General features: G+C 39.4%; 3 protein-coding genes across 3 annotated transcripts; 1 reads left to right on the top strand and 2 right to left on the bottom strand.

Moving 5' to 3' along the window:
* Positions 1–977: 977 nt before the first annotated feature.
* gtf3ab (general transcription factor IIIA, b) lies at positions 978–3,622 on the bottom strand. Its single transcript, XM_032551637.1, has 9 exons — positions 2,871–3,622; positions 2,704–2,798; positions 2,535–2,631; positions 2,367–2,455; positions 2,213–2,286; positions 2,059–2,139; positions 1,748–1,980; positions 1,426–1,479; positions 978–1,348 (listed from the first exon to the last, which is right to left on the bottom strand). The coding sequence occupies exons 1-9, from the start codon at positions 2,982–2,984 to the stop codon at positions 1,217–1,219; spliced, it is 969 nt and encodes a 322-aa protein (XP_032407528.1). The 5' UTR covers positions 2,985–3,622; the 3' UTR covers positions 978–1,216.
* A 4,484-nt stretch (positions 3,623–8,106) lies between these two features.
* On the bottom strand, positions 8,107–12,121 carry rpl21 (ribosomal protein L21). Its single transcript, XM_032551634.1, has 6 exons — positions 12,019–12,121; positions 11,351–11,429; positions 10,713–10,774; positions 8,881–8,993; positions 8,386–8,536; positions 8,107–8,233 (listed from the first exon to the last, which is right to left on the bottom strand). Exons 2-6 carry the CDS (start codon positions 11,415–11,417, stop codon positions 8,144–8,146), a joined length of 483 nt encoding a protein of 160 aa, XP_032407525.1. The 5' UTR covers positions 11,418–11,429; positions 12,019–12,121; the 3' UTR covers positions 8,107–8,143.
* Positions 12,122–12,709: 588 nt separating this feature from the next.
* Positions 12,710–22,729, top strand: usp12a (ubiquitin specific peptidase 12a). Its single transcript, XM_032551632.1, has 9 exons — positions 12,710–12,859; positions 13,800–13,880; positions 17,040–17,253; positions 17,362–17,597; positions 17,712–17,788; positions 19,204–19,287; positions 19,756–19,953; positions 21,348–21,426; positions 21,516–22,729. The coding sequence occupies exons 1-9, from the start codon at positions 12,812–12,814 to the stop codon at positions 21,615–21,617; spliced, it is 1,119 nt and encodes a 372-aa protein (XP_032407523.1). The 5' UTR covers positions 12,710–12,811; the 3' UTR covers positions 21,618–22,729.
* The last annotated feature ends 224 nt before the right edge of the window (positions 22,730–22,953 follow it).

Here is a 22,953-nt window from a genome sequence, read left to right as displayed (position 1 = left end):
ATTCAAAGTAACAAACATTTGACTCAAAAACCAGAATCCTAGATGAAGCTAGAGGATCTCAAAGGTCCAGAATGAATTTAAGGGCCTGGTTGTGGATTAAAAGTTGTTTTTTTATTGAATCAAGTCAATAGGAAGCCAGAGCAGGGAGGCAAGAATATGTTGCCCCCGATTACACACTCACTTACCATAATTGGTAAGCGAGTGCAAGGACAGCATGAAAGAAGCCATAGTGAAAACCTGTTTGCCACAAGCCATGTTGGGACACAAACATGTGGACAAAAAGTCTACCTTGACTAAAATGAAACATTGTATGCTAAAATATATTAAAATCACTGTGTGGAGGGAAACTAGCACTGCATATCATCCAAATGAAATGTGGTGGCAGCATTTTGCAGTGGGGATGATTTAATAGAGGGGAATACTGAAAGAATCTTATTGGCTGCAGTAAGATTTACCACCAGGACAGCCTTCAATGACCTCTTCAAGCTGACCTGCAGAGGTTCTTGCAGGACAACTTGAAATATGCAAAATGCGATACAATGGTTTGGGTCAGAGATATACTCCTGTCTTGGAATGGTGCAGTTTCAGCTCATCAATTGAGAGTCTGTGGCAAGACTCAGATTGATGCACATGTCAAATAGTTTGGGCAGATTTGTCTAGAATGTGCTGGTAAATTTGTAAACCAGGAGACTTGGTGAAAGGTGATCAAGTATTTACCCTCAGTGACCAAATGCACTTCACATTATACTACTCACATGTCTACTAAAATGCACCCAGTTGAAGTTTGTGATTGCAACTTGATGAAAAGTTGAAGCAACTTTTACCTTAATCGCTTTAAAGAGTTAAATGAAAATTGAAATCCATCTTGCCTTACCCTCCCAGAAAATCTTTAAAAACATGCATTTAAACAAGCTGCTGTGCCTCAAATGCACTGAAGAGCATTACATTTCATGGCAATAACTACTCCCCAGCCCCAATTTAATTTTGACCCCTTTATTCTCAGCAAGAGCATACAATTATTATTTTTTTATCATTTCTACAATAGTAGCAATAGCTACCCATACATTGGCTTGGACTAGTAGCTTTAGCACAAAAGAGGTGTAGGAAGACTGTTTGTTATGCTTTGATATGGGGGGTTTATTCACACTTTCAGAATCAGTAGGAAGTATATGAATGCTCCCCAATTAAAGGTCACCCCTAGACTAACGAGTAAGATTCAAGATACGTTTTCCTCCAGAGTTGTACTGTGCAGCTTTGCAGCAAGCTTGCCGGTTTCTTGATCATCTGCAGCCGACTGGGTGGCCTCCTGTGCAACCTGCGAGGGCTTGTCCTTTTTAGGCTTCCGTTTCTGAAGGGAGTGCAAATAAATATAAACCTAATGATGATCATATGAACAAGAAATTGAGGACTAAATGCATAATTTACCTTCAGCTCTCTTTTTGCAGGGTTGTGAACCACACCATGTCGCCATAAGCTTTCCTGTTGAGCAGAAAGTTTGGAGTATCATTTTGTCCAAAACTAATCAATCCATGTAATGTTTCTGAACAAGTCAGAAAGCTAAGGGTTTCTCCATGGCTTCATAAAGAGTAACATTTGCCCTAATACAGGTGAATTTACTGAAACCTAAGAGTTTGGCCAATATTCAAGACCTGTTAAATCAAATGGAAGGCAAAAACTGATCACTCTTTGGTAGAGTGGCTCTAAAAATGGCTTCAAGTTAAGATATTTTTGCATCATTGTCCCTTACCTTCAAGGCAAAGCTCTTCCCACAGCCAGGATATGCACAGGAGAAGGGTTTCTTCCCTTCATGGTCTCCCAGTACATGACTCTCCAGTTTGACACGGCGGGTGAACTTCCTGTTACAGCCCTCTCTGGGGCACAGGAAGTACCTCTTCTCCCCAGAGTGCGCACGCAGCTCATGCAGGTGCAAAAACCAGGTGTTGTTGAAGAGTCTATTGCACTTTTCACACACGAGCTTCTCTGAGAAGATTTTTTTTTTTTTTTATTGAAATTCAGAAAAGAAAAGTGCATGAGTATAGCAAGGCGTACATACTGTACCTCTGTGTTGGGCTCTGTGCTTCAGATATTCAGTCCATGTTTTACTCAGGGTAGGACACAGGTCAAAGCTGCAGGGGTAACCTGCAAAATGAGAAGCAGCAGTTTTAGAGAGCAACTCTAAAAAAAAAAAAAAAAAAAGAAAAAGTCAACAAACCTTGATGAACTTTCTCGTGATGCTTCAGTTTCTCTCGACTGGGAAAGTCTTTCCCACATCCGTTGAATGTGCAGCTATAAGAAGAGAAGCCTTTATGCAGAGAGAAAAATATTGACAGTTCTTTATATTTTGAATGTTTCCAATATCAACTTACTGAAAAGCCAATGGTTCTCCATGTTCACACTTGTGAGCTTTTAGTTGTTTCTTCTTGCTGAAATCCTTTTCACAGCCTTCATAGTCGCACTACAGGGGCGGGGGGAACATGCATGTGCAAAACAGAAAATGTAATTTTTATCTTAATTAACAGGGTGAACAGCTGTACTTTATATCTGTCTTCCTGGTGCTGGTGGACTCGAGTTATGTGGTTCTTCATGGTGACATTTTTCCCAAAGGCCTCCAAACATCCATCCATGGGACACCTGCAAACCAGGCCGGTAACTAACGACACCCAGAAGGTGACCTTTCTTATTTTAAACAATTGTGGGTCTTACTTATGTGGTTTTTCACCGCTATGCACTCGTTCATGCCTGGTGAGCTCATAGCGAGCGCAGAAACTCTTCTCGCAGCTCTCACAGGAAAATGGTTTCTAAGACAAACCCACAAGCTTCAATTGAGAACGCAGGGAGAACAGGAGGCAGCATCATGCGGTCAGTCTTACCAATCCAGCGTGTTTGCACAGATGAGCCTCTAACTTCCACGACTTCCTAAATGTGGCGTTGCAATCAGAAAAAGAGCAAACGTATGTGTTTTGACTTTGCAACTGTTCACCCATCTTTAAAAACAGTTGCCAGGTTTTGTGCTGTTTTCTCAAACAAGGGTTTGTGAAAACTGGTAGGACACTCAATGACCCACAACCACCAGCTCCACCTGGGCTTCATTTATCTGATTGGGATGTACCATTCCATTCAGAAAAGGAATGTCCTGCCATTTTTAAGCTAAACAAACAGGAGAATATATTTCAGAAGACCCTCTGATCAGATTTACTGATAGAAACATATAGTAATATATATGTATATATAACATATAGTATATATCTACCTTTTTTCTGTTTCCACTCAATCTTTGGAGAAATGTCAGCCAGGCTTCCTGTTGAATGTGACCTGAACTCCTGATCCATGTGGTGACAGGCAGGAGGAAAAAAGGCGTCTGATTGTCTGCATCAGTATGACACATTGAGATTTTACTGCCCTAATCTTAATCTTATCGCTCTATTAATAGCATCTCCTTTGAAGGTGTGATTTATTGCTGTGAAAAAAAAGTTCCTAACAAGATTCTGTGTAGTGTAGCCCATGAGTAAAAATAAATAAATTAATTAATAACAAATAAATAATAAAAAAAAAAATTTAAATCCTAAAATTGCTTAACAGAGTAAATTACTCTTCATTTACAAATGAAATAAATTTTGAATCTTTTTTATTTAGGTGTGTCTTTATTCATTTATTTCTTTATTGTAAACAACCGACAGTTTCTCAGTTTTTTTTCAGTTTGGTTCTGTCTTTTCCTGGGTTTATGAGACTTTTTCAGCATGCAAATTTTTAGATAATCTTATACATTTTCTGATTTCATTAAAAAAAACTTTTAGAGAAGTTTTTGTCAATTTTCTATGACTTTATTTAGGGAGTTTTATTGGTACATGCGTTAACAGAAGTTACTTCAGGTTTCTGTTTTTGTTTCTTTGTTAAGTATTTTCTGATTCATTTTCTATTTTGCCTCTTTGCTAATTGTTTTGCTGATTTTCTGACTTTTCTAATTTGTTTTCAGTCATTTTACATATGCTGCATTTTTTTTTTTTTTTTTTTTTTGCCCTATAATTTTTTTGTAGATTTTTCTTGTTGCATTTGTATATTTCTATTAGTTTTCTGTTATTCTACAGAATTTGTCAATATTACACAGATTTATTAAGGATTTAAGGTCTTTCTTGCTTTCTAGTATCTAAAAATCTTTTGGTAGATTTTTTTGTTTTGTTTTCAATATTTTGCATTTTATATGTACTTTTACATAAGAATTGCATTTTCTGAACTGTTCCCTGTACTTTTTGTCTTTTAAAATAGTTTTGATCCTTCTCAGTTTTCCCTGCACAATCAAATTCAGCTAATTGATTGAATTAGCCACCAGATTAGAACTGTAGCTGCAAAGTATACACATTTATTAATTAATAATATTATGATCGAACAAATACACACTTTTTTCTACTAAACATAATGTGCGTATGTCATTTTGATCCTTTAAAAAAAAAAGTGGTGGCCAATCCAGAGACGCTATCTACTTGTCCAAACATTCCAGATCGCCTTATGCGCCCATGCTCTGCCCTCATGTGAAACCTTTGACTGACTTTTGTGAATGAGGCCTATTGAGTGTGCGTTGGGCGTTAGCTCAGCGCCCTCCCACGCTCTCAGGTAAGCATGCCTGGATCCAGTAAACCCTGTTATCAGCCTCCTCCTCCCCTCCTCATCCGGCGCCCCCACTACCACCACCGCCGTCAGGGAGTGGATCAATACAGCTGGCCCGATAGCCACATATACCCCTGCGCCTACACCTGGCTGCCCCTGATAACCACACAAGACTCTCACCCCACCTATCGCACACAGAGATACAGCAATGCTGCAGGTCTGTTTGGCAAGCGGTGGGATTTTCCTGCATCCTTAAGCACATCCCAAACATTACAAGCATCAGAGCGACTGCTGATGCTCTATTTCATGGAGCAATTAGGTCAGATTATGTTAACTTCTTCATTTTCTCAGTTATGCCTCTATGGTGTTTATTTTTAACATGTCGCATTCTTACTCAGACTAGTCCAGGTGATTTGAAATGGTGTGAGCTCATATTGGGATATCACGCTATGCAGCAGCTCCACAAAACAAACCGTGTTCATGTCCTACTATCTACTGTTTGCCTGTGTGTGTGTGTGTGTGTGTGTTGTTAATGTGTAACGACCCGGGTCGATACAGCTGCTCTGAGCTGCTGGCTGAGCTGACAGACTCAATCTGTGTGTGTCAAACGTGTGTGATTAAGGAGTTCATAGTGCTCCGCAGCTTTTATCCACAGGCCTGGTCTCTCTCTTTCTCCCTCTCTCAGCCCCACCTACCAACTGGCTTTGCTTTCTCCCTCTCCCCTCAGACTACGTGCTTTTTCGTCTTTCAATCAGTAACTTCCATGAGTCAGTGAGAATCTGAAAGAGCACATGGAAAAACAGGGAGAAAGTAACCGATCATGTTGATGGGGGGGGGGGGGGGGAATAAAAAGGTTTTATGTTAGAGAGAATGAGACGATTGCTTTAAAATGTGTTCTTTCATATTCGTTTTTCAAGTGGGAGAATACAAGACAAAGCTGTGCAGATAACATTATCTGAATACTACGAGCTGGATCCAAACCGTGCCGATCAATACCAAGGGCTTTGGCTGCCAGCCTGCTCATTGATTGATTGCATCTTGTTTTTCCATCTGCTTTTCCTGGTTTTATCTCTTTGGGTTGTTGGACACTTATTACTTTGTACTGATAAGGCTGGTGTCTGAATCTACTGACCTCAGGCCGGCAGGGTTATAGAGGAGCAGGACGGAAAGCCTCTGCACGTTCAATTATAGAAGCACCTTAATTTGTCACATATTAGAAGATTCATCATCCTCTTGTAAATATAATGCATTGTAAAGTGTTTGTAAACCTTAAAGTATTTCACAGTTTATGTGACAACCACGTCAGTGTGGGGGGGGGTTTTTTGTTTGTTTTTTTTGGTATTTCATGTGAAAGACAAACAGAAAGTTGCAAATAATTGCAGAGTAGAAGGACAAGGATGCACCGTTTTCAGAATGTTTTCCGAGTAAAAGTCTGAAAAGTGTGGCATGCATTTGTATTTAGGCTCTTTTCCGCTGATCCCCTTAAATTAAATCTAACACTACCAGTCATTTTCAGAAGTTGTCAAGATGCTAGAGTCTGCCTCTATAATTTAATCTGAATATAAACTCAGCTTGTTTGTGGAAGTTGATCCACCTTAACTGTCCGTTTGCATGGAAAGATATGGCAGCATAAAGATGTAGGGAATGCTTTTCATCATCAGGGACAGGGAAGCTGATGACAGAAGACTTCAGTTGGAGGTGGACCCTAAACATACAGCCAGAGCTATAAATAAATAGCTTAGCTCAAATTTCCTATGGCCTAGCCAAAGCTCAGACCTAAACTGATTTGTCAAGACTACATCTGTAGTAAGACTAGAAAATAAATGCATGTTCACAAACACACTTCATTCAATCATTTTCTTTGCACTTTGAAAATAAACCTGTCGCATAAAATTTGAAAATGTTTAAGGAAGGGGTGTCAATACTTTGGCCACTGTAACCTCTCCACTGTTTACTTTTAAAAAATCAAAAAACACGTAAGGAAAAGGATGTTGGTTTTTGCCACAAGAATCCTTTGGTCCTCTCCTCCTTCCTAAGCCGCCTTATCTCAGCAAACTGGTCCTAATTTGTGTCAATATTGGGTAAAGTACTGAGATGGGGTGAGATAACCTATTTGTCACATAACCAACCAGCCATTCAGCCTCCACTGATTAAACAGCACATATCTAGTGGCCCACACCAACAGAGACTTGGCTCTGTATTATACTATTTCCGTTTATTAAACGGAGCAAGACACACAAAAAAGAAATAACCCAAATATTTTTACATTAAATAGGAAAACACACTCCCCATTTAATTTGATTAAACCCAAACATGGATTAGATTATTCTATAGCCAACACTATCTGAATGGTCAAGACAGAGAGCAATAATCGTTCATATCAATAAAAGCTGCAGCTGGACCTCTTTAAGAGTTAGACAAGAAGATGGTGCGCACCGCCCCCTGCTGGACAAACAAGAAAAGCTAAGTGATGCAATAACTTCCAATGATGTAAACTGTTCGGTTTGGAGCGTTAGTATTAAATCATCTGAACCTGCAGTTTCCTGAACAGCTGCAATTATTACAAGCTACGTATATTCTCAGGTTAAGTCCTGAGAAAGCACATGACTTACATTTGCTCTGTTACATTTAGTTGAACAGCTTTATGACAATGTAAGTGATTCTAAAACTATGTTTACTAAACTATGCAACTCTTGGTTGTACAGGATCAATCTTTATAAAGATATTTAGTTTTGCTATTTTAATATTTTAAAAACCGTCAATATTTGAAGATTTTGTAGTTTGCTTGTTTAATTACAGTAAAAATTAACCTCTTTCAATTATGCAAAAATTAAGACTGAAAAATTGCTTTTCAGGATTTATGGTTTTCGCTTTTATTGAGTTTAGGAGAGGATTATTTGGAGTAAATATACAACTAAAGTGTGTTTCTGAGTCTGTTCAGAAGTTACTGCATCTCAAAATATTTCACAAGTAAAACACTTAAAAGTTGACATTTACAGATGTTACAACTTCTACACAACTCTCCTCCTAATAGCTTTTGTTTTAACTTTTGTCTCTCCCAGGGATGTCTGACTCCAGACCTCAAGGACCAGTGTCCTCCATGTCTTAGGTGCTCCAACACAGCTACGTTACAGCAGAGAATTCAAAATGCATAATTCATCGAATTCAAGCGAACATCCAACACATGCAGAACTCTCAAAGCCCAAGGACTGAAGCAGGCCACCGCAGTCCTGCTCTGACCAATGAGAAAACTGCAGTCTGGAGAGCTATAGCTAGACACCTAAAGGCATTAGCCCTGTCTGTGTTTTTCTCCTAGTTATGTGATTGGTGCAAACAAGATAAAATGCTTGTGACATAGGCCCATCACCCTCAGTTCGCCGGTGAAATGAGGTGCATTTGATTTCATTTTTTGGAAATCAAAGGAGGAGAATCATCACCGAGTGAGGGCCCATCACAGCTGTTTCACATGTAAAAAGGCGTGCACAAAGACGACAACATGCCAGATGGGATGTGTACAAATATCTTTATTAATTTGAGCACTTTATGCCATGAACTCGTAGGGGATTGGCTCCAGCAACTGGGGCTCGTTCTTCTTGGTGCTGACAAAGTGAGCCTCACGAGGAGGAGCGGGCTGAGGAGGAAAACAAAAATAAAGTCAATAACACTTAACATACAAAGTGTGAAATCTCTGTGGAGGAAATGAAATGCAGTGGTTTGGTGCTTTGAATGCAGTTCTGTAACATATATTGTTCTCCACTTAAACCTCTCAGGATCAGATCATACCTGGCGTTTCAGTTCCACCCAGGTGCCTTTCTGCTTGGCCTCCAGCTTCTTGCGCTCGTTCTCTTTGACACGCTGCAGGAAGCTGTCCCTGCTCTTCGAATGCTTTACGTGCTCAATGCGCACGTTAATCCTTTTGGCCAGAATCTTGCCCCTGAAAAGAACAGACACAGGTATAAAAACATTGCCGCAGTCAGTGGCTTCAGCTTCGACTCGTCTGCAATGCCCTGCAAAGCTGCAGTCCTGTGATGTCTCCTCAAAACAACCCGAAGCCCAAAGACCAGCTTTAGACCGGGGTGCCTGAGGATGAGCTATTCTCCCCCACATGAATGACCACTGAGGACAGAGAGGATCCAGGTGGCAAAGTGAAGATGGGGGTTTTAGAAAGTTAAAACAAACACACCAGAGGTTCAGGCAAACTTTCATCCCTCAGAGCAAAGAACACAGCTCCCCTTCTACAGAGTCTAAAGTAAAACAGAATAACCATTTTCTACTTACTTGACCTGCTTGTTGACAATAATGCCGACAGCATGTTGAGTCACATTGTAGACGCGTCCTGTTTTGCCGTGGTAGCACTTATGAGGCATACCTTTCTGAATGGTACCGGTGCCCTGGAAAAACACCCACATGACGATGAATCCACTATCACAACATGGAGTCCAGTAGCTACCAATATTTATTCTTTTTAAAATTCCACACTTTTAATACCAACAAACTGTAGATTTTTGCTTTGTCTATCCTCAGTGTTTGATTATTCTTTGAAAATACCTACACTGTTGTCAGTTTTTGTTGATGTATGTTGCTTTAATTAAAGCAGCATCGTGGTGAAATTGTGTTGCAGAACGGCTCAAAGCAAAAGGCCATTTCACTGCTTTACGGAGGTGCTTAGATACACTGCCTGGCCAAAAAAAAAGTCGCCACCAAAAATGGTCACACTCTCTAATATTTTGTTGGACCGCCTTTAGCTTTGATTACAGCCCGCATTCGCTGTGGTATTGTTTCAATAAGCTTCTGCAGTGTCACAAGATTTATTTCCATCCAGTGTTGCATTAATCTTTCACCAAGATCTTGTATTGATGATGGGAGAGTCTGACCACTGCGCAAAGCCTTCTCCAGCACATCCCAAAGATTCTCAATGGGGTTCAGGTCTGGACTCTGTGGTGGCCAATCCATGTGTGAAAAAGATGTCTCATGCTCCCTGAACCACTCTTTCACAATGTGAGCCTGATGAATCCTGGCATTGTCATCTTGGAATATGCCCGTTCCATTTGGGAAGACAAAATCCATTGATGGAATAACCTGGTCATTCAGTATATTCAGGCAGTCAGCTGACCTCATTCTTTGGGCACACAATGTTGCTGAACCTAGACCTGACCAACTGCAGCAACCCCAGATCATAGCACTGCCCCCACAGGCTTGTACAGTAGGCACTAGGCATGATGGGTGCATCACTTCACCTGCCTCTCTTCTTACCCTGATGCACCCATCACTCTGGAACAGGGTAAATCTGGACTCATCAGACCACATGACCCTCTTCCATTCCTCCAGAGTCCAATCTTTATGCTCCCTAGCAAACTGAAGCCTTTTTTTCTGGTTAGCCTTACTGATTAGAGGTTTTCTTACGGCTACACAGCTGTTCAATCCCAACCCCTTGAGTTCCCTTCGCATTGTGCGTGTGGAAATGCTTTTGCGTTCACAATTAAACATACTCCTGAGTTCTGCTGTTGTTTTTCTTCGATTTGATTTGACCAAACGTTTAAGTAATCGCCGATCACGATCATTCAGGATTTTTTTCCGACCACATTTCTTCCTGGAAGACGATGGTTCCCCACCATCCTTCCAGTTTTTAATGATGCGTTGGACAGTTCTTAACCCAATTCTAGTAGTTTCTGCAATTTCCTTAGATGTTTTCTCTGCTTGATGCATGCCAATGATTTGACCCTTCTTAAACAGACTAACCTCTTTTCCACGACCACAGGATGTGTCTTTTGCCATGGTTGTTTAAGAAATGAGGAGTTACTCATTGCATCAGCTGGGGTTAAATAACTTGTTGCCAGCTGAAAGATAATCGCCTATGCAGTACTTATCCAATAGGAGGCTTGTACCTATTTGCTTAGTTAAATCCAGGTGGCGACTTTTTTTTTGGCCAGGCAGTGTATGTTGTAATAGAGCCTGGAGCATTGCGCACGTTTTAGTTCTCAAACCCTTTTGTGCTTTGTTGAAAATTCATAAGTACTAAAATTCTCTATATGACTACACTTAATATTTTTCTAGATGTTAAAAGTTTTAAATATATGTAATACAGAAGAAAAGAATATGCAATATCCCACCTTGATGTCTACGATGTCTCCTTTCTTGTAGATGCGCATGTATGTGGACAGAGGGATTGGGCCTGGGGAGTAGGGGGAAAATAATGCAAACAATTAAAATAATGATTATGATTTTTTAATGCTCATTTTCACTATTCAAGCGTGTGTACAGGTCTCCATAGTGCTGAACAATTAAAATGCTACATAATTTTGGGTTATTACTGAAATAATAAAATTTCAACTTGGCACCATTTCATTACCTTGTTTCAATGTTTCAAGAATACATAAGAGGCGAAACATGTAGCTTAGGTTAGACAAATGTATAAACATACAATTAGAATACTGAAAAAAATAAAAACACAAATATAACACTTGTCCTCACACAAACTCGCTACAAGGTTTTTAAACATTTTCCAAAGTTAAAATATTTTATTCTTTAAGCTTCTTTTTGAAGAAACATCAGTGTCCTGCTTCAAAACACCCGAATTAAATGTTTTGAGTTATTAGAGAGTCGATGGATGTTTAGGAGATGATTCAGGTAACTGATTCAGGTGTGATGGACCAGGGGCATATCTAACATTGCAGGACAGCGGCCCTTTAGGACCAGAGTTTGACAGACCAGTTGTGAACCCAGACATCAACTTTAACCAGCTACTCACCATGTTTGCGGAAGGGCCTGCTAAACATGTACCTGGTCCCCCTCCTCTTGCCTCTGGTGTTCGTCATGATGCCTGATAACTGAGGAAAAATAGACTTTAATAACCCACGAAATGCACTGTCTACAACAAACAAAGTCAATGTTTATGTAGCTTACACATAAATAGCAATATAGTTGTGCCCTCCCACCAACGAAAAACTCTTTACAGCATCTAATTTAGTGCTATATTATAAAATCATCATTTCGAAATTTTCTTTAAACAAATTGCCATTTTAACCAAAGCTGCGTATGCTGCGTTGCAGAATAATAAAACAATGTGGAGTTTACAGAGATAATCAATTCATCACCGTAGTCCATACCTCTAAATATGTCTTATGACAACATTAGTGCTACAACCCCGTTAACTGTATTTACTATATATTTAATGTGTTTCAGAGGATAAGTAAGCCTTCTATCCAGTGCTTCTGAAGCAGACAGGGCCGCATGGAGAGCCACGCTGCTCCTCATGATCACAATTTGCGAACAAAATTACACTCGGCGATTATTTTCCACCCAATAACATTTCTGTAGCGTGTAAATACACATCTCCGGCGACCGTACTGACATAACTATGCATAAATCAGGTAACAATAAAGAGGAAAATAACAATTTAAACGGAGAACATCTTACCCCCGGTCTCTACAAGATGGCGGGTACGGCGGAAAGAGAGATTAAAGGCCCCCAAACTCCGCCTTGTGAAGTAGGATTCAGGTAGAAAGTCCTATTGCCTGAACTAAAACAAAGAAATTAGATTAATTTAATAACTAAATAGGTGTTTCGTGTGTGTGTTTTTCTGTTAAATAAAATTCAAATATACAGTAATTATAGGTATGCATTTCACATGAAATTGGGTGGAGCAATGATTTACTTGACAAAGTCTTTGAAATTATTTGACAACCAATCTCAAAGGTTGGTCGCAACACTGCAACCACTGTAGACAATATTTGATGCATTTGTTCGTACAATACAATTAGTAAATTGGCTTTGTTGTAATAAATAAAAAAATAAATAAATAATCACGGAAATATCCGAACAATATCCGAAGGTTACTGAAGACTAATGACGCAGCGGGGAATCTGCTAGTTACATTACCACAATAAAAATATTTCTCACTTGTTTTGGTTCTAACCTTTCTCTGTCTTGTGAAAAACTATGGTTTGGCTCTTTTATTTATATATGCATATACAAAAAAGTCAAAAAAGTTTGCGTTGATGTTTAGTACTACTGTGCCAACATTGAAACGCAACGAGAAGCCTGCGGTCGTAACAATTAAACGAAGACGGAAGCAGCTAGCAGTGAATGCTCTTGTCTTCTTCAGGCTGTTTGTCCGCAGCAGTCGCGAGCTCAGCAGCGTCTCCTCACGAGGACATCCAGCCCAGTCCTGTCAGCGCGCGGATGTATATTGGAAGATGGCGCTAGCCGAATGGAAATCCTAATGACAGTCTCAAAATTTGCCTCTTTTTGTACCATGGTGAGTGCACAGCGGCCACATGCTGGCATTATTTAGATTATTTGCTGATTCAGAAACCACCACTATACCATTATCATCTATTTAAGCCCTAGGAATAGAAATGAAAGCAGTTAATGTTGGTTGTGCTAGGCAAGCAATATTCGGTATGTAGCCACCCACCGTCTTCTCCTCCGCACTCTTTTTTTTTTTCCGTTAAAGGCTAAATACGGACATTTTCGAGTGTTTGTGGTTTCTTTGCTTAAGCTTTGCGTCTTAATTAGGTCATGTCTGTCGAAACTTAATGTGAAGACGGTGATAGTGCACCTGCTGACGTTTTGATTCAAAGCTAACCAGCTAATCTGTAGCTAAAATCAGTGTTTCTGCTTGTCAACAACTGGAGCAGTTGGGTAATGGATGACTTAAGGGAGACAAACACTTAACCTATATTATATTTAGAGAAAATAATGAACACGGAAACTAAGATATTGCACTGGCATTTAACCATATAACATATATTAATAAGGTGGGCAATGACGACATTTGCGGCGTAGTTGTGTTCTCCGTCTCCAGTTTTATTTCTTCTCTTCCTTCTGCGGCTTGACTTTGGGCTCCTTTCAGATATTTCAAAGCTTTATAATCTCCTTGGTATGGAAACTCACAAAAAATCACCCAGACGGTTTTGCATTTAAATCCCCCTGGGAATACGTAGTGGGAGTGCAGACATATCTGCCTTTACTGTCATTTGAAAATTATGCATAATTTGCTCTAGTGACAAAAGAGGAATGCCAAGTATTTGTGTTTTTTTTTTAAATCTTATTTTATTTGAATAAAAGTTGTTTTGAAAGGATCGATTCAAATTCATTGTCAGTGTAATGTGTGTTTTATTTTTTTAAGTCGTAGATGAACTTTAAACTGATTAAGAGTTAGTGAAATTTACATGTGTGTGTTGCACTTTTTACAGGGCGCCAATGCCTCTGCTCTGGAGAAAGAGATTGGATCTGAGCAGTTTCCTGTTAATGAGCACTACTTTGGCCTGGTCAATGTAAGTGAATAACAAAGTGGTTGTTGGATCATGTGTCTTTATTTAAAGCTGACTTAATTTCCTCCCATTAAATATATATCCAATGTCCCTGGAGTTGACTCTCCTCGCAGCAGCACGTGCTTTTAGTTTAGAAGTTGTCACAGGAGGAAATGTCATTTTAAAAAGACAAGGAAAAGAAGATTGTTTTGAGATTTTTTTGTTGTTGTTGCTAAGCCACATTCTCTAGAGAAATGCCAAACAGGATTCTATCACTGTGGATAAAATACAACCTCTTCACTGGAGAAATTTTCTTTTACAATTAAGTTTTTAAATATTTCTTTATTCAGAATGTTCACTTATGAATACACATTTGAAATGAATTAATCATGGATTACTTTTCTGAATTGCTTAATTAGTTAATTTGAGAGAACTTTGATATATATAGACAATAAGACAAAGCATTATTATTGGTATGCTGGAGATTCAGCGATTGTTGAGTAAAATACGAAATGTGGAACACATTTCTGCCAATTTCAGAAAAAAATAGTCAGTCATAAACACTGAAAGCAAGTTTTCTTCCTCAATGAATTCAGAAAAGCTCTGCTTCAATAATAAAATTAATTATTGGTTGATTGTCTCTTTCAGTGTGTTGTTAAGCTGCACTCTGAAAGAAAAGCTGTCATCCAGGCAAATAGTCTTAATATTTGTAAAATTATATTTGCTCAATAAGTTCTTCTCCCAGGGGAAAAATATTGAGATCATCTATGACTTTTTGGGAAAACATGACTTGAGTTTGGTTCTCAAAAGGAACATATACTTTACACAAGAGCTAAACATCTAACTCTTTAATCTGTTTCTATTTAAGTCTGTATCAAAATTAAATGAACTATAAATAAATGTTAGAACATTTTCCTACCGTATGTTATTTTAGCAACGGTAGGAATAAATGTTGCTTTTGCCTTTTAAATAAAAACTCATGAAATCTATTTTGTGTGTGTTTTCATATTAATACTGTGAAATTGTGGCATTTCTACTAAAGGTTTTCTGTGAGAATCTCATAGCAGCTCATACTTAGTCTGTTTGTTTAAGACAAAAACAATAAAAATGCAGAACCCGAACACGAGGAAGATGGATTCATGACGGTGTTTTATGCATTTATGTGACTCAAATGCTGGAACAAATCGTGACACAGTGGAGTTGTGTGTTTTCTCAGACCATAAATATCTACTGATAATTTCTTAGAAACCTATTTATGTAAACATTACTAGTGAGCCAAGAAACCTGGGAAATTTAAGTCAAAAGAGGAATTGTCGACTGCATTACTCCCTCCTGTTCAACAAGCAGTGTGTCTTATGGGCTTGTTATGCAGTTTTGACAATTAGGGACTCTCATTTTTAAATTTTCCATGTCTAGATAAGTATGGAAAATAAAAACTGAGAGTGAGGAGCATTGTAGAGGCTCAATCTTACATCGACTCAATGGAAATGACTTTAGATTAGATAAAATCTCAATCTGACCTTTATTTTTTTCTCAAAATTCTGTAACTATGGGTGTTAAACTGGACAAGATTTTTGAACTGATTTCAGATCAAAAATACTTTTTTGTGTGTGGAGGTATTCCTGACAAATTGGGTTATAGTATCTGTATTTATCTAAAATAGCCTAGTCAGGAATTTATTAAAAAATTTGAACTTATGTTGGTTTTGTCCAGATGCTGAAAAGAAATTTTCAACACTGGAGAATTATAAGCCAGCTTCAGTACTTTCTTGAAAACTCACTCTACTAAAAGCTTACGGTCCTGCTAATATTATTGCTTACATGTTTGTTTTTTGTAATGTCGGGATTCCTGTGGATTTGCTGGTGGCTGAATTTAATCTGAATTTAATTGCATATTGGAATTTGGTTTTTCCAAACTTCCAGAAGGGGAAAATCCAAACTTGAACAAGACCTCTGTTTTTGTTCTTTGGTACTACTGTTATTTTATGGATAACTGTAGCTTATTCTTCTCCTGAGGAAAGTAAGCTGTAGAACTGTTTATGACATTTTGCCATTGATAAAATGAAAAACAAGAGCAAGAGTGGTGTAGCTGCTCAGTTCCTCAGTGCAGTCAGGGAAACGCATGAGAAATATCATTTCACCACCTGCTAGAGCTTTTAACACAAATTAGGCCAAAGTATCATTAGGGTGCAATCATCAATCCTTGTTCTCTGATGTTGATTTGCAAAATGAAGTGGATGTGATGTTTTGATGTGATGTATATTTTTACATTAGACTGCTGTCGGTAAATTAATGCTGCAGTTTAGATGCAAACTTCCTGCAGATCCAGTGTTCAGCTGGAATATAACTGCTTGCAGTGCACACCTTTGGTGCTATTAGTTAATATTAAGATGAACATTATTAATCTGTTTTAAACTATAAGAAAACAGTAAGAATGTTTCAAGAAATATAATAAATCTTTAAAGCATTTTATTCTTTGTTTTAGTGGTTTACCTTGTCACTATATTCTCCACTGAAAGATGTCCAGATTGCATGCACAGCTGCTGCTGCACCAGGTTTCTCTGCTGTTTTTTTGGTGCTGACTGCAGGGAACCAGTTTTGCAAGAATTTCAAAAAATGGAACACGTTTGTGCTTCTTCAAGGTTTTCACACTCAAGTATGTTGGGATCAGTTTGGAAAAAGTGTCTTTTTTACCGTTGTGAAGTCGTGTGACGCTCTGTGCTTAAAATGACCAGAAGCAACTTGATTTCTTTTGGGATTCTAGGAGTTAAAGATGAACAATGCATGTGCAGAGTGGATTTACTTTGTTGTAAATATAACAGAACAGGCAGCGATAGATGATTCAAACAAAGGACACACACATTCTTAAAAAAAATAAGCCTGTGATATACGTCATTTGCTCTTGAAGTTGCTCTTTTATGTTGTAAGAGGCAGCAAAGCTTTGATGTAGAATTCTAGCCTGCCTTTTAAAAATCATCATGATTATTGTGTGCTTACCGTACGTCTACCATCTGGCTCTGGAGTGCTCTGATGGAGCAGAGGCTGCTGGCACACACTCAATCTAAACTACATTTTTCAAATGGGTCAGCAATCAAAGTGAAGAGGTGGATATGTTATCTGGCTGTAATTGCAGCTCAGCTGTGGCTATGGGATGTTTTTAAAATCATCATTTTGTGATTTTTAGTTTGGGAACACCTGCTACTGCAACTCGGTGCTGCAGGCTCTCTACTTCTGCCGGCCGTTTCGGGAGAAGATCCTGGCGTACCGCAGTCAGCCTCGGCGGAAGGAGAACCTGCTCACCTGCCTGGCCGACCTGTTCCACAGTATCGCCAACCAAAAGAGAAAAGTGGGGGTCATACCACCCAAGAAGTTCATCACACGGCTACGCAAGGAGAATGGTGAGTGGGGAAGGAAATGCAAATAAAACAACCTGTTTTAGATGAAGATCCAGTGCTTCTTATAGTTGTGGCTGAAGTGCTGAAGTTTCGGTTCTGTTCTCTCCTCAGAGCTGTTTGACAACTACATGCAGCAGGATGCCCACGAGTTCCTGAATTACCTGCTCAACACCATCGCAGATCTGCTGCAGGAGGAGAGGAAGCAGGAGAAGTCTAATGGTCGCCTAGCCAACGGCACATTGGACTCCCAGAACAACAACAGCAACGCCACGCCTGCTCCCACCTGGGTCCACGAGATCTTCCAAGGCACTTTGACCAATGAGACGCGTTGTCTCACGTGTGAAACGGTGAGATCACATCGTACATTTTCACTGACTTAAACGTTCTTTTTTAGGGGTCTGAAAAGTTGGAATCCTATTTAAAAAATCTTGACATTTTAACATGTTTTTTTTCCTCTCCAGATAAGCAGCAAAGATGAAGACTTTCTGGACCTTTCTGTGGATGTGGAACAGAATACCTCCATCACACACTGCCTCAGGTAAAACTACGCCGCTGAATTACTGAAGCATCCTGAAACAGACTTGTGAAATTTTGAAGAATTGCAATTAAAGCTTCTTCCATTTGAAATGATAAATTTATTGAGCATCGCTGTATGGTTGTGTGTCAACAGTGTAAATTAATGTGATGTCATTTTTAGAAGTCTGTGTTTGTCATTTCCTGCAGAACAGGAACCTGTGGTAAAACAGCATGTATGCTGAACCAACCTCGATTTCTTATCATTTTTCCCCGTTTAAAAAATAAAATGTAATCTGTAATAAATGATAATACTGCAGGAATCTTTTTCCTGTCAGTGTGACAGGAAGGTTTGCGTTTGACAGCCGTAGGCCTCGCTCTTCCTTTCGTTTAGATTGCAGGGGTGCGTGACCGCTGGTTCTGCTCACTTCTGTATTTATACGTCTTGCATGCAGTGTAGCGGAGTCAAGCTGGCAGTTCCCTCCAACGCAACAAGAAAAAAAAATCAATAATTTATTTTAATGAATCAGCTGAATGCATCGCTGTAAGCAAGATAAGACCACAGTGAGGCGTGCTTTTTCTGTCTAGAGGCAGAAACTTCTGTCAGGTGCTGAACGGTTAAGGTTTATAGCAGCCATTTTCAAAGTCCGGAGTCCAGTCCAAATCCAGACCAAAGAAAAACGGAGACCAAGTCACAGAATTAAGAATGTGGAATATTGTGGAATTTGTGCGTTAAATATAAAAGATCTCTCAAAATCAAACTGTCCTGTCAGTGTGCCCTTACACCAATGTTCAGTGACGGAGAGTAAATCTTTTCTGCTGCTCACAACTGTAAACCTGTTAAGCAAAGGAAATGATGCTAAATTGACAGGAACTTGTTTGGAGGCTAAAGACTTTAGCAACGCAGCTTGGGTTTGTCCAAAAACACATTTTCAACAACAACAATAGTTTTTGTATCTCTTGTCCATTGAACATATAGATGTTCTTCCTCAAGTTTTTCTTCTAATGTCAGCAGTGCTGTAGTTGGCTATAGGTTTATTTCTGATTTTATTTGAGCTGCACCTCTAAAAGAAAAGAAACAGCTGTCCCCCCCCCCACTAACTTGAAGTCCACTTCAAGGTTGTTCTTTAACCCAGCCAGAGTCCAGGTTGGCAGAGTCAGTAGTTCCCTTCACGTTGGTTAAGCTGCTCCCTTGCTACTTTTTCATATTTTTCACAGCAGACATGTTGGTATAAGCTTCTTAAAAACCTTTTTTGGACTTCTGTATTATCAAAAAGGTTAAAGTTATAAAAAAAAAAAAAAAATTGATTTAAAATCTACTTAATATAATAGCAGCTAAAATGCTTTGTTTGGGAACACACGAACGGCACCAGGAAGATGTGGGATTATTTTTGTAAGCGTGGACCCTGGATTAACTGTTTTTCTTTTGTTTCCTCTCAGAGGGTTCAGTAACACGGAGACTCTGTGCAGTGAGTACAAATACTACTGTGAGGAATGTAGAAGCAAGCAGGAGGCGCACAAGAGGTCAGTGGAGCAGATTTTTTGGGGTCCAATGTCCTGCAAAAATATTTATGCCCCTCAAGTTTTTCACATTTTGTCCCATTGAATCCACAAACTTTAATGACTTTTACTGGGATTTTATGTGAGAGATCAACACAAAGTAGCGTGAGATAATTGGAGGAAAATACCACATCTAGGAAGGATGCTTTCCATCCGGTGTGACTGAATTTGAGCTATTTTGCAAAGAGTAGGCCAGATTTTAAACCTTTAGATGTGTAAATCTGGTTAAGCTTCACCTCTAAAGAAAAACCTCTAAAGATTGTTTTTTTTGTCAAAAAAAAATCTTGCCACCTTTTACTTCCACCTCAAAATTATTCAGTGCTTCATGTTGAAATGCCAGTTAAATACATTGAAGTTTCTGGAGAATAATTGTGAAAGTCACTGTAAATTGTTTGTTGTCTCGGTTAATTTCATTCATCTCCGGCCCTTCAGGATGCGTGTGAAGAAGCTGCCGATGATTCTGGCTCTGCACCTGAAGCGCTTTAAGTACATGGAGCAGCTGCAGCGATACACCAAGCTCTCCTATCGCGTTGTCTTCCCTCTGGAGCTCCGTCTCTTCAACACCTCTGGAGACGCCACCAATCCTGAGAGGTTATACGACCTGGTTGCTGTGGTAGTGCATTGTGGGAGGTGAGCGTGTGAATGAGCAACCGGTGTTAAAACATCTCTCCTTTTGACTCTGAGAGTGGGAGTTTGTATGTCTGTGTTTATTTAAGGTGTTCCCTGCCTGTTTTTCAGTAAGTGCGTGCTGAAACAGACTTGAGCTCTGCACGAAACAAACAATAACGAAGGGAAAGGTTGAACTTTAGAGTGGGATAAGAGCCCTGCTTGTGTAAAATGTCATATCTAATTCAAGCTAGCTCCCATCTAAACCCCTTAGTGATTTAAGAGCCATCCATATCAGTCAAGAAGTGGCTCAATAGAGTGAGCATCAAACTGCTTGAGGGGGAAGTAGATTCGACATTCATCTGCATATAAATGGAATAGAATCCATTATTTACCAAGCATAGTTTCCAGTGACAAAAAGGTGCAGGGAATAAACAAAAGGCCCAAGAATAGAGTTTCAGCCGACATGTTGGGTCAGCACTAGAGGAGGTAGGGACGCCAATCCTCACAGAAAAACCTCCGTCATGGAACTGAGCTTGTGATTCCCACCCATTGCGCCAGCTGCCTGCCTCAAAGGCAGCAGTAAGGTCTAACAGTGGAAACAATACACATTTTCCACAGTCAGTTGCTATAAAAAAGTTGACACTGAAGGAGCTACAGGGATTTCTGGCAACTTCTGGATTCATTCTCTACATGTGGCAATAATTTCTTATTTTCTCTGCAACTCTTCACTGAGATACATGGTTGTAAAACAGGTGTTAAAACTTGGTTAAAACCTCCATAAATTGTTTTGGAGAATGCATGTAGTATGGATTTACCCTTTTGGCCACAAATGAGGCACCAAAAGTGAAGCAAGGTAGTGGTGGCATCATGGCTGAAGGTCATTTGGATTAACATTGAGCTTTTAGTTTGTTCCAAGGTGGATGAAATAATGTAAATCTGAGTTTTGACTCAAAACCTTCAATTATCTTCCAGAAAGTTGAAGTTTCATTTTCCATTTAGTTCAAAATTAAATCTAACAGAAGATCTGCAGATTTGCCTGTTCAGGCCTGCAGATTTCTAACACAGATTGAATCTGGGAAGAGAAATGTCGCTAAGTTGGGATGAATTTTGTTGGGACAAAATATTAGAGAATTAAGACTGTTGGAGTTTTATTTGTTTTACATTTCCCTCTAAAATTTTTGAAGTATATGGAATGGATGCAACATGTGGAAAAGACTTTGAAATCAACCATTGTGATGTAATTATTGTATATGACAAAAACCTTGCATTACAACAAGTTTTGAAACACTTTAGGGAAATATATTCTTCTCTCAAATGTCCAGGATGTTTTAAAACTACCTGAAAACCTCCGAAATTTGAAGCTGAATCTGTACATTTGTAGCTTTAAAGGATAAACTTTTTTTTTTTTCTTCCAGTGGTCCAAACAGGGGTCACTACATCGCCATTGTAAAAAGTCATGACTTCTGGTTGCTGTTTGATGATGACATTGTGGAGGTAAGCAGGTTGTTTTGTGTTCAGCCCCAGTAGGATTCATGTCTGTTTGTTCGGTAACTGAGCCGTCCGTCTTGCTTCTGGTCTCGTAGAAAATCGACGCCCAGGCCATCGAAGAGTTCTACGGTCTCACCTCCGAGATCTCCAAGAACTCCGAGTCGGGCTACATCCTCTTTTACCAGTCCAGAGACTAAACCAGATGTGGACCGCAGCGCTTTGCCACATCATCCCAGAGAGACGCTCTCTTCTAACTTTGTGGGGGGGGGAGCAGCAGATTGTAAACTCGCACGGCGTCATACCTGCTTCTACCTGAGGCTTCTAAGCACCTCAGCACCGCAGCTCAGCCGTGGCAGTCCCCCCTACTTACCAGCTGACCCCCCCTCCTCCTCCCATACCTTTCCTGCTTCCCTTCATCCACCGCTGCTGCTGCTGCGAGGACAGAGAGAGACGACAACAAACGAAACTGTGTCATGATTGTTTTCAGAAGAAGCGACTGAGGGTTGTACAGATTTTGACTGGCTGTTTGAGTGCTGTTCTAGTTTTTGCCTTGGGTGTCGGGTGAGTGGGTATTTAATTCATATGATGTAATATCGGCCTGGAGTCTTCACCTCCCACAATGTTACTGTGACGGAAGTTTTTTTTTTTTTTTTGGTCATGGACGTGACGGAGGACGGACAGGAGGTGGGCGCCCCGCTTACAGGGAGCACTGGGCTGTGTATTTCTAGTGTACAGAATGGTATTTGTATAAATATTTCATTAAGATATTATCATTGGAAAATGTTAGACTTGGAGAAGATGTATTAACACTATGGTGCACTTTTGATACTGTTTTGTAGGTGTTGGCAAGCTTAATGTGAGGGTGGGGGGTTGCTTGAAAAGGCCTGTTGTGAAGCGATCATTTTCTGTTTTAAAGAAAAAGAAATAAAGCCAATAAGATTGAGGGACCGTCTGCTCCACTTTCTGCGTCCCACAGGTGCCACTGATGACTCATGGGGAGACTCGACGTCGCCATCCAGTGGTGTGCTTTGGTACTCCTGCTTTTTATTTTTATTTCATCCGGAGTTATTTTTAATCCATTCAGAGCCAGTAAACAGCACAGCGAAAGATCCTACAAAGATGCATCTCAATAAATTTGAATGTTATTGCATATCCTTCATTCTTTTAATTATTTTGATTATGACCAATAACTCCCCAGCCCTCCGAAAATGTATTATGTAAGATAAATCAAGATTATTCTATAAATAAATATATTTCTGACTGTACAATAATATGGAATGCTTTTCCATAATAAACTGTACCAAACTTAAGGTCTTTGGACCATCATCACTCTTTGTGTGGCCCTCTAAACTAGAAAGAGAGAATTCCAGAAAACATTTGTGTTCCTAAATATTTTTATCAAATCAAAGCCGTTTTTGTATTCTGCTAAATGACCTTAATCTGAAAAGAAGTTCAGTATATAACTTTAAGAAGAACTTTTCTTAAAGTGCTGAAATTTTGCTCATTTTGTCCAAAGTCCTCTTTTGTGATGAA

This window comes from Xiphophorus hellerii, chromosome 21 (genome assembly GCF_003331165.1).
Source record: "Xiphophorus hellerii strain 12219 chromosome 21, Xiphophorus_hellerii-4.1, whole genome shotgun sequence".
NCBI lineage: Eukaryota > Metazoa > Chordata > Actinopteri > Cyprinodontiformes > Poeciliidae > Xiphophorus > Xiphophorus hellerii.
The sequence above is the reverse complement of the archived record's forward strand: the minus strand, read 5'-3'. Positions and strand labels throughout refer to the sequence as shown.